The sequence below is a fragment of the Vulpes vulpes genome, chromosome 7 (genome assembly GCF_048418805.1).
Source record: "Vulpes vulpes isolate BD-2025 chromosome 7, VulVul3, whole genome shotgun sequence".
NCBI lineage: Eukaryota > Metazoa > Chordata > Mammalia > Carnivora > Canidae > Vulpes > Vulpes vulpes.
Genome location: NC_132786.1, coordinates 66,615,475 through 66,626,283, shown reverse-complemented (window position 1 = coordinate 66,626,283; position 10,809 = coordinate 66,615,475). Strand labels below are relative to the sequence as shown.

Here is a 10,809-nt window from a genome sequence, read left to right as displayed (position 1 = left end):
AGATAAACAGATTTGCCAAAGAATCTCTTTCTAGCTGAGATTTCCTTTTATTTATTTTTTTTAATAATAAATTTATTTTTTATTGGTGTTCAATTTGCCAACATACAGAATAACACCCAGTGCTCATCCCGTCAAGTCCTTATATTTATTTAATGGTGTTGATAATGTAAATTAATAACATTTCATGTTTCTTTAAACATAGGAATCCTATTAAATATTTCTGAATTTTCATATAATATAATGAACTTTAGTTCATTTTGTATTCCTGTGTGAGTGTGACAATATGTCTTTCTGTGTGTGCACATATGTATGAATAATCCTGTCTCATGTGGATAATTACTAAAAACTTGGCATCATTTGGATCTAGGAAATATTTAAGTCTGAAATACATACTGTATAGAGCTTGTTCACTTATGATGTCAGTGGAGAATTCCTCCACCGACCTCAATGAGAGTCTTGGATGTTATTTACTTTTATTCACACTTAAGTGACTTATTATTATTCCTTTATCTAAATTCATTTATTCAAAGAGTCATGAAAGGGATTCCTGGGTGGCTCAGTAGTTTTAGCACCTGCCTTCAGCCCAGAGCATGATCCTGGAGTCCCAGGATCGAGTCCCAAATCAAGCTTCTGCATGGAGACTGATTCTCCCTCTGCCTGTGTCTCTGCCTCTCAATCTCTCTCTCTCTCTCTCTCTCTCTCTCTCTCTGTGTGTGTGTGTGTGTGTGTCATGAATAAATAAATAAAATCTTAAAAAAACAAAGGGTCATGAAATATTTGATCTCTCACTATGCCCTTTGACACTTGTTCTATTTTGACTTATATATTTTATCACCATAATATTTGTTTATTAAGAGGGAGAAATAACAAATATATGTGATGAAATACATACACTGATATAGAATTAGAAAGTTTTAAGTATTTTTTTTACTCATATGTGGAATTTAACAAACAAAACAAATGATCATAAGGCCAAAAAAGAAACTGTGAGGTGTAAACCAAGAAACAGACTACTAACTATGGAGAACAAAGGGATGGCTACCAGAGGGGAGCTGAGTTGGGAGAACGGGTGAAATAGGTGATGAGGATAAAGGAGTACACCTGCTGTGATGAGCACCAGGTGTTGTATGTAGCTATTGAATCACTATATTGTACACCTGAAACCAATATTACACTGTATGTTAGCTAACTGGAATTTAAATAAAAACTTTAAAAAAAGAAAAGAAAAAATGAGTAAGACAAAGTTCTATAGAGTACTGTATGTCATATAAATGTTAGAGAAGCAGAGAGACATAAAACATATGGTATTTGGAGGAACTCTGGCAGATTTGTGAAATGTACCAAGAGTGTGGTGTATAGATATTTAGTTGAAGGGTCTACTTGAACTGTGTCATTTAGAAACTGGTGGAGGATGGCCAGCCCAGGTGACTCAGCCGTTTAGCTGTGCATTTAGCCCAGGGCGTGAACCTGGAGACCCAGGATTGAGTCCCATGTCGGGCTCCCTGCGTGGAGTCTGCTTCTCTCTCTACCTCTCTCTCTCTGTCTCTCTGTCTCTCATTAAAAAATAAATAAAAATCTTTAAAAAAAAAAAAAAAGAAAGAAACTGGTTGAGGAGACAGAAGACAATGACTTTGCATAAATAGTATGTGACAGTAAAGATTCATTCAAGATTTCAGAACAAATGATTCAGCAGTAATGTTACCTGACTGAAAGAATGTTTGATTTGATGCTACTGTGTAAAGAAAACTCTAGAAGGAAATATTGCTCCTCAACAGACACTGATAGGCTGCTATGCTTTAGAAGTACATCTTAGATATCAAATAAAGCATTTATTCTTAAAATAACTAAATACTCTGTGTATTTACATTGGTTTTTCTATGCATATATTTTGAATGAACGTCTGATTTCAGCAATACTTGTGTTTGTGTATGGCAGTAAAACATATATAACCTAATTAATTATTAAAAAATATATATGGCATTTTGGGGCACCTGAGTGGCTCAGTGGCTGAACATGTGCCTTTGGCTTAGGTCATAATCCTGGGTTTCTAGGACTGATTCCCACATCAGGATCCCCACATGGAGTCCGCTGCTCCCATGCTTATGTCTACCTCTCTCTGTGTATCATGAATAAATATATATATACACATATATATAAAAATATATGTGTGTATATATAAAAATGTATATATATGTGTATATATGTGTACATATGTATATATATATTTATATATATAGTTTATATTTTGGTTTTCCATGTTTACACACACACACATGGCATTTTTAGTGACTTTAAAGATTTCCTGGAAAAGACATAGGCTAATAATACTTGCATCTGCAAATTTTATTTTTCACAGTAAATGACAGCTATATTAGATGTTGAAATAAAAATTACTTTTTGTTTATATCTGGAATCAAGATGTCCAATTTCAACTGTTTCTACAGCGAACTAACAGGAAAAAAATCACCTAAAAACATGGATCTTTTTTAAGGTGAGCTATACATGAATTTCACATTGGCATTTTCTTCAGTTTTCACCTCAACTATCAGTACTTAATCGTTTTAAAAATCAAACATAATTTGCTAATAATGAACAACTGCACACTTCATACTATGACCATTTGATAACTGGTCATATGAAAATTTTAAACTCTAGGTAACTAAATAAGTTTGTTTCAGCTTTCCAAAGTAGAAAAGTTCAATTATGTACTTAACGGCTGTATGATTAGATGATAGAGTATGACCAATGTGACTTATTTAAAATACTTTCTTTTTAATATTTGATTTACTTTTCTGTCTGCTTTCAGGAAAATTATATCAATGTCCCATGGAAAACTATACTCAAACATCAACTGATTTCACCCTACTGGGCTTGTTCCCACCAACAAGAATTGGCCTGTTCCTCTTTATTGTCGTTGTTCTCATTTTCCTAATGGCTCTGTTTGGCAACGTGTCCATGATTCTTCTTATCTTCAGAGACACACATCTCCACACACCCATGTATTTCTTACTCAGTCAGCTCTCTCTCATTGACCTAAGCTACATCTCCACGATTGTCCCCAAAATGACCTACAATTTTGTGTGTGGAAACAAGTCTATCTCCTTCATTGGGTGTGGGGTTCAGAGCTACTTTTTCTGGACTTTAGCAGGTGCAGAAGCATTGCTCCTGATATCTATGGCCTATGATTGTTATGTGGCTATTTGCTTTCCTCTTCACTATCCCATTCGTATGAGCAAAAAAGTATGCGTGCTGATGATAACAGGATCCTGGATAATGGGCTCAGTCAATGCTTGTGCCCACACCGTATACGCCTTCCATATACCTTACTGTCGATCCAGGAACATCAACCATTTCTTCTGTGATGTCCCAGCCATGTTGACTTTAGCCTGCATGGACACCTGGGTCTATGAGTACACAGTGTTAGTGAGCACCATCCTCTTCCTTGCATTTCCATTCATTGGCATTGTATGTTCCTATGGCCGGGTCCTCCTAGCTATCTGCCGCATGCAGTCCACAGAAGGGAGGAAGAAGGCCTATTCCACCTGCAGCACCCACCTTACTGTAGTGACTTTATACTATGCACCCTTTGTTTACACATATTTATGCCCGAGATCCTTTCGATCTCCAACAGAGAACAAGATCCTAGCTGTTTTCTACACTATCCTGACCCCAGTGCTCAACCCCATAATCTACAGCCTGAGAAACAAGGAGGTGATGGGAGCCCTGAGATGATTGATTCAGAGAATCTCCTTTGTTAAAATGTAGACAAAGCTTTTTGCATATGTATGCAACATTGATTATAAGCCCATTCATTAGTGTACAGTAATTAAAATATTATTTTTAAGACTTTATTTATTCATGAGAGACACAGAAGGAGAGAGCGGCAGAGACACAGGCAGAGGGAGAAGCAGGCTTCATGCAGGGAGCCAGATATGGAACTCTATCTTGGGTCCTCAGGATCACACCCTGGGCTGAAGGTCATGCTAAACTGCTGAGCCACCAGGGTTGCCCATAAAATATTATTTTATGCTTACAGTGCTAGGACTAAATTTAGAAGAGAAGATTATAACTAATGTTGGACACAATTATCTTTTATTACCTGCAAGATAATATACATATTAATATATATTATCATCACTGTGAAACTTACCTTTTCTTTCGTGTTACCCTTTCTCATGAATTTCCATTGCAATAATTGTTTGCTAACATGTTTTCAATGAAAATGAAAATGAAAATGGTTCTTTTTCATTTAAAAATAAAAATGTAAATTGTTAATTGAAGTTCTTCAACATAAGAGTTCAGGTATTTTCAATTTATTTTCCAATACATTTAAATGGAAAAATATTTGTTCCTGAATTCTTAGATCTAATTGAAAGTGAGAAAACTTCTCATATCTTGTGACTAATCTGTGCTAGTTTCTTTTTTTTCAACTTGTGGCAACTTATCTTTAGAAAGATGTATCTGAGACTTAGTCAGAGATTCTAAAATCCTTATACCATTCTGAATAAAATATACTAAGTTTATGCTCCTCTTATGCGAGTGAATCCTAGAAAAGTGATTTCATATCATGTATTCTGAAAGATCAAGTATAAGGACTTGAATGTGTCAATAAATATCAAGAATTGTGAGGTCAATAATAAGCTGAGTGTATTGAAAGTTCAGTAGGGTTAGCAGTTTCAAGGAAATTCACATATGGGAATGCTCTCATCATTTGCTCAATAGCCACTGCTATCCTTACACAAAATCATGTCTATCATGTGATATTTTATTTCCCACTCATTATGTTTCATAGTTTTCCTGAAACAGGTTAGTGGGAGGTCAACTTACATATACCAATTTTAGTCCTTGATAAATTATTTTTCAACACAGGAACTACTATCACATCTAATAAAAAACCTTCAGCTCAGGTGAACTTCCAACTCAAGTAGATTTTTATTACTGCTCATCACTGGTAACTGAAGAAATGATCTTTATTTTCCCTGATTTGGCAGCGAAGGTAGTGGCCATATCCTATGCTCTTTACAGGGCACAACACAGATGAAAATATGAGTTCTCATTTGCAAAAAAAAAAAAAACCTTTTTCTTCAAAATTAATTTACTACATATGAAATACAACGCAATGCCCAGGGCAATTTACATGTTTAATGCAATCCCTATCAAAATACCATGGACTTGGACGCCCGCCTGCGCGGAGTGGAGCGCGCGGGGCGGCCTGCTCGGCTCCTCCGCTCCCACCTGGCGCTCAGGCCCAGCCGCTGCCGCCGTGCACCCATCCTGGAGGAAGAAGAGGAGGAGGAGGAGGAGGAGGGGGAGGGGGAGGGGGAGGAGGAGGAAGGAGGCGGGAGGAGGAGTTGCGAGAGAGGAGGGGTGAGCGGGGCAGTCGCGCGCGGTGCTGGGCGAGGAAGAAGAGCAGGCCGCGCCAGGCGTCACACTTGGAGACTATGTTTGGGGAGAGGTGGTTATCCCGTTGTCCTTGGGAGCAGACTGTTTAATAAAGAAAGAAGAAAGAAGAAAAGACGGCATATCTCTGAAGGCCCGGGAGACAAACTGTTATCTGAGCATCAGTAAACCTGAAGACGTCACTATGCCATCCTGAAATTTTCCAACAAAGCATGGCTCCAAAGCGTCTATGAAGCTGGAAGAGTACCTGGATGCAGCACTGCAGCCCCTCCAGATGTGTGAGGAAAGTCTTCTGGAGAGACGGTGACCCTCTTGCAGAAGGTAACTAGTCATAATGAAGAAAATGAGTCTTAAAACCTTCCGAAAATCTTTCAACTTGAATAAAAGTAAAGAAGAAAAGGATTTCATGGTCGTACAGCAACCGTCCCTAGGCAGTGATTTGGGAAAAGATGATTCCTGGTTTGGTAGCTGCTACGGGGAAGATCAGGCCAGCTGGGATAGCACCAATGAAGACGAGAAAGGTGGGAGGGGCAGATGGAAAAGCGAAAGCTAATGGGTACGTTAAAAGGACGGCTGTCTGCGAAACAGAAGCAGAAGGGCAAGGGCAGCTCACCCGACGAGGACCCGTCCTCCTCCTCCTCCTCCTCCTCCTCCTCCTCCTCCTCCTCCGCGGCACCCCTGGTCTGCAAGGACGTGCGAGCGCAGACGCGCATCCCCGCCACGTCGCTCCGCAGCCCTCATCACCACAGTCCCACGCCCTGGCCTCTGCGGCCCACGAACGCTGAGGACGCGTGCATCAAAATGGAGCTGAGAGTCAGGGGTTCACTCTTCCATCCGAGCCCAGCCCTGAATGGGGTCCGGAAGGATTTTCACGACCTTCAGGCTGACACCGTGTGCCAGGAACACAGCAATTCCCTGAAGAATTCGAAGCTCAGAATGGAGACTTGCACCTTCACCTTGACGGACACGTGCCTGTAGTCATCGGACTTCTGGCTCAGGGCTACGCTGAGGCCCCGTGCCTTTAGGGGAGGGGATGTGCCCTTCAGAAGGACCACGTAGCTATTGTCTGGACGGTTCTTCTCCCACGGAAGGGTCTGCGGTCCCTCCAAAGGGGGAGGGAGCTCCTTCGCCGAAGACGAGAATCAGGTAGCGCAGGACCCCGCGGTGGCCCCGGAGATCTTTGTGGATCAGGCGAAGAACGGCTTGATGATTGGCGCCACAGGAGTCATGTTGCAAAGCCCCACAGCGAGTCATGACGCCCCCCCTCCACCACCCCCAGTCTCACCGTTGCTACCTCCAAAGCAGGCCAGTCAAATCCAAAGCAACTCCAGTGGGCTCACCGGCACATGCCCACGTGGCTGAAAGTATGCTCTGTCATTTGAATTTTGACCCTAATTCTGCCCCTGGGGTCGCTAGAGTGTATGACTCCATGCAGAGCAGTGGTCCCACGGTCGTGACAAGCCTTACAAAGGAACTGAAAAAACTCGCAAAACAAGGATGGTACTGGGGACCTAAGAGACGCTGGGAGGCAGAAGGGAAACTAGCAAACATGCCGGATGGCTCTTGGGATAGTTCTGACGACCATTACCTTTGAAGCGTGAGCTTTCACTCCCATGGCAAAACACTTCACACGAGAATTGAACACTCAAATGGTAGGTTTAGTTTTTATGAACAACCAGATGTGGAAAGGCAAACTTCTATACTTGATCTTTTTTTTATTAATAAATTTACTTTTTATTGGTGTTCAATTTGCCAACATACAGAATAACACCCAGTGCTCATCCCCTCAAATGCCCCGCTCAGTCCCCACCACCCAGTCACCCCCACCCCCTGCCCTCCTCCCCTTCCACCGCCCCTAGGTCGTTTCCCAAAGTTAGGAGTCTTTATGTTCGGTCTCCCTTTCTGATATTTCCCACACATTTCTTCTCCCTTCCCTTATATTCCCTTTCACTATTATTTATCTTCCCCAAATGAATGAGAACATATGTTTGTACTTCTCCGATTGGCTTATTTCACTCAGCATAATACCCTCCAGGTCCAAACACATTGAAGCAAATGGTAGGTATTTGTCATTTCTAATGGCTGAGTAATATCCCATTGTATACATAAACCACATCTTCTTGATCCATTCATCTTTCTAAGGACACCGAGGCTTCATCCACAGTTTGGCTATTGTGGACATTGCTGCTAGAAACATCGGGGTGCAGGTGTCCCGGCATTACACTGCATCTGTATCTTTGGGGTAAATACCCAACAGTGCAATTGCTGGGTCGTAGGGCAGATCTATTTTTAACTCTTTGAGGAACCTCCACACACTTTTCCAGAGTGGCTGCACCAGTTCACATTCCCACCAACAGTGTAAGAGGGTCCCCTTTTCTCCGCATCCTCTCCATTTGTGGTTTCCTGCCTTATTAATTTTCCCCATTCTCACTGGTGTGAGGTGGTAACTTATTGTGATTTTGATTTGTATTTCCCTGAGGGCAAGTGATGCAAAGCGTTTTCTCATGTGCATGTTGGCCATATATATGTCTTCCTCTGTCAGATTTATCTTCAGTCTTTTGGCCATTTCATGCTTAGATTGTTTGTTTCCTTGGTGTTGAGTTTAATAAGTTCTTTATAGATCTTGGAAACTAGCCCTTTATCTGATACGTCATTTGCAAATATCTTCTCCCATTCGGTAGGTTGTCTTTTAGTTTTGTTGACTGTATCCTTTGCTGTGCAAAAGCTTCTTATCTTGATGAAGTCCCAATAGTGCATATTTGCTTTTGAGTGCAATTGTAAATGGGATTGACTCCTTAATTTCTCTTTCTTCAGTCTCATTGTTAGTGTATAGAAATGCCACTGATTTCTGGGCATTGATTTTGTATCCTGCCACGCTACCAAATTGCTGTATGAGTTCTAGCAAACTTGGGGTCGATGCTTTTGGGTTTTTTATGTAGAGTATCATGTCATCGGCAAAGAGGGAGAGTTTGACTTCTTCTTTGCCAATTTGAATTCCTTTAATGTCTTTTTGTTGTCTGATTGCTGAGGCTAGGACTTCCAGTACCATGTTGAATAGCAGTGGTGAGAGTGGACATCCCTGTCTTGTTCCTGATCTTAGGGGAGAGGCTCCCAATGCTTCCCCATTGAGAATGATTTTTGCTGTGGGCTTTTCGTAGATGGCTTTTAAGATGTCGAGGAATGTTCCCTCTATCCCTACACTCTGAAGAGTTTTGATCAGGAATGGATGCTGTATTTTGTCAAATGCTCTCTCTGCATCTAATGAGAGGATCATATGGTTCTTGGTTTTTCTCTTGCTGATATGATGAATCACACTGATTGTTTTAGGAATGTTGAACCAGCCTTGTGTCCTGGGGATAAATCCTACTTGGTCATGGTGAATAATTTTCTTAATCTATAGTGGGATCCTATTGGCTAGTATCTTTTTGAGAATTTTTGCATCCATGTTCATCAGGGGTATTGGTCTGTAAGTCTCCTTTTTGATGGGGTCTTTGTCTGCTTTGGAATTAAGGTGATGCTGGCCTCAAGAACGAATTTGGAAGTACTCCATCTCTTTCTATCTTTCCAAACAGCGTTAGTAGAATAGGTATGATTTCTTCTTTAAACGTTTGATAGAATTCCCCTGGGAAGCCATCTGGCCCTGGACTCATGTGTCTTGGAAGGTTTCTGATGACTGCTTCAATTTCCTCCCTGGTTTGGTCTGTTCAGGTTTTCTATTTCTTCCTGTTCCAGTTTTGGTAGTTTGTGGCGTTCCAGGAATGTGTCCATTTCTCCTAGATTGCCTAATTTATTGGTGTACAGCTGTTCATAATATGCTTTTAAAATCGTTTGTATTTCCTTGGTATTTGAGGTGATCTTTCCTTTCTCATTCATGATTTTATTAATTTGAATCTTTTTCTCTCTTCCTTTTAATAAGGCTGGGTAATGGTTTATTGATCTTATTAATTCTTTCAAAGAACCAACTCCTGGTTCTGTTGATCTGTTCCATGTTCTTCTGGTCTCAATTTCGTTGAGCTCTAATCGAATCTTTATAAACTCTCTTCTTCTCCTGGGTGTAGAGTCCATCTGCTGTTTTTTCTCTAGCTCCTTTATGTGTAAGGTTAGCTTTTGTATTTGAGTTCTTTCCAGTTTTTGGATGGATGCTTGTATTGTGATGTATTTCCCCCTTAGGACTCTTTTGCTGCATCTCCAAGATTTTGAACGATTGTATCTTCATTCTCATTAGTTTCCATGAATCTTTTTAATTCTTCCTTAATTTCCTGGTTGACCCTTTCATCTTTTAGCAGGATGGTCCTTAACCTCCACGTGTTTGAGGTCCTTCCAAACTTCTTGCTGTGATTTAGTTCTAATTTCAAGGCATTATGGTCTGAGAATATGCAGGGCACGATCCCCATCTTTTGGTATCGGTTCCGACCCGATTTGTGACCCAGTATGTGGTCTATTCTGGAGAAAGTTCCATGTGCACTTGAGAAGAATGTGTATTCAGTTGAGTTTGGATGTAAAGTTCTGTACATATCTGTGAAATCCATCTGGTCCAGCGTATCATGTAAAGCTCTCGTTTCTTTGGAGATGTTGTGCATAGAAGACCTATCGAGGGTAGAAAGAGCTACATTGAAGTCACCAAGTATAAGTGTATTATTATCTAAGTATTCCTTCACTTTAGTTATTAATTGGTTTAAATATTTGGCAGCTCCCACACTCGGGGCATATTTATTGAGGATTGTTAAGTCCTCTTGTTGGATAGGTCCTTTAAGTATGAGATAGTGTCCCTCTTCATCTCTCAGTAGTCTTTGAGGTAAATTTTGTTTATCTGATATGAGGATGGCTACCCCTGCTTTCTTTTGAGGACCATTTGAATGGTAAATGGTTCTCCAACCTTTTATTTTCAGGCTGTAGGTGTCCATCTGTCTAACAAGAGTCTCTTGTAGACAGAAAATAGATGGGTCCTCCTTTTTTTCCAGTCTGATACCCTGTGCCTTTTGATGGGGTCATTAAGCCCATTCTAGTTCAGAGTTACTATTGACAGATATGAGTTTAGTGTCATCATGATATCTATTCAGTCCTTGTTTTTGTGGATTGTTCCACTGAACTTCTTCTTAAAGGGGAATTTTAAGAGTCCCCCTTAAAATTTCTTGCAGAGCTGGTTTGTAGGTCACATATTCTTTCAGTTCCTGCCTGTCTTGGAAGTTCTTTATCTCTCCTTCCATTTTGAATGAGAGCCTTGCTGGATAAAGTATTCTTGGTTGCATGTTCTTCTCATTTAGGACCCTGAATATATCCTGCCACCCATCTGGCCTGCCAGGTCTCTGTGGAGAAGTCTGCTGTTACCCTCATACTCCTCCCCCTGAAAGTCAGGCATTTCTTGTCTCTTGCTGCTTTAAGGATCTTCTCTTTATCTTTGGAATTTGC

At 40.7% G+C, this 10,809-nt stretch overlaps 1 protein-coding gene and 1 pseudogene across 1 annotated transcript; both read left to right on the top strand.

The window, feature by feature from the left end:
• The first annotated feature begins 2,826 nt into the window (after window positions 1-2,826).
• On the top strand, window positions 2,827-3,732 carry LOC112911050 (olfactory receptor 2L5-like). The gene has a single exon (XM_025987369.1). The coding sequence runs from the start codon at window positions 2,827-2,829 to the stop codon at window positions 3,730-3,732; it is 906 nt and encodes a 301-aa protein (XP_025843154.1).
• A 2,002-nt stretch (window positions 3,733-5,734) lies between these two features.
• LOC112911011 (suppressor of cytokine signaling 6-like) lies at window positions 5,735-7,168 on the top strand (annotated as a pseudogene).
• Window positions 7,169-10,809: the final 3,641 nt, after the last annotated feature.

Excerpts from the sequence above, each read along its gene's own strand:
- LOC112911050 (XM_025987369.1), top strand. The coding sequence starts at position 2,827 with ATGGAAAACTATACTCAAACATCAACTGATTTCACCCTACTGGGCTTG.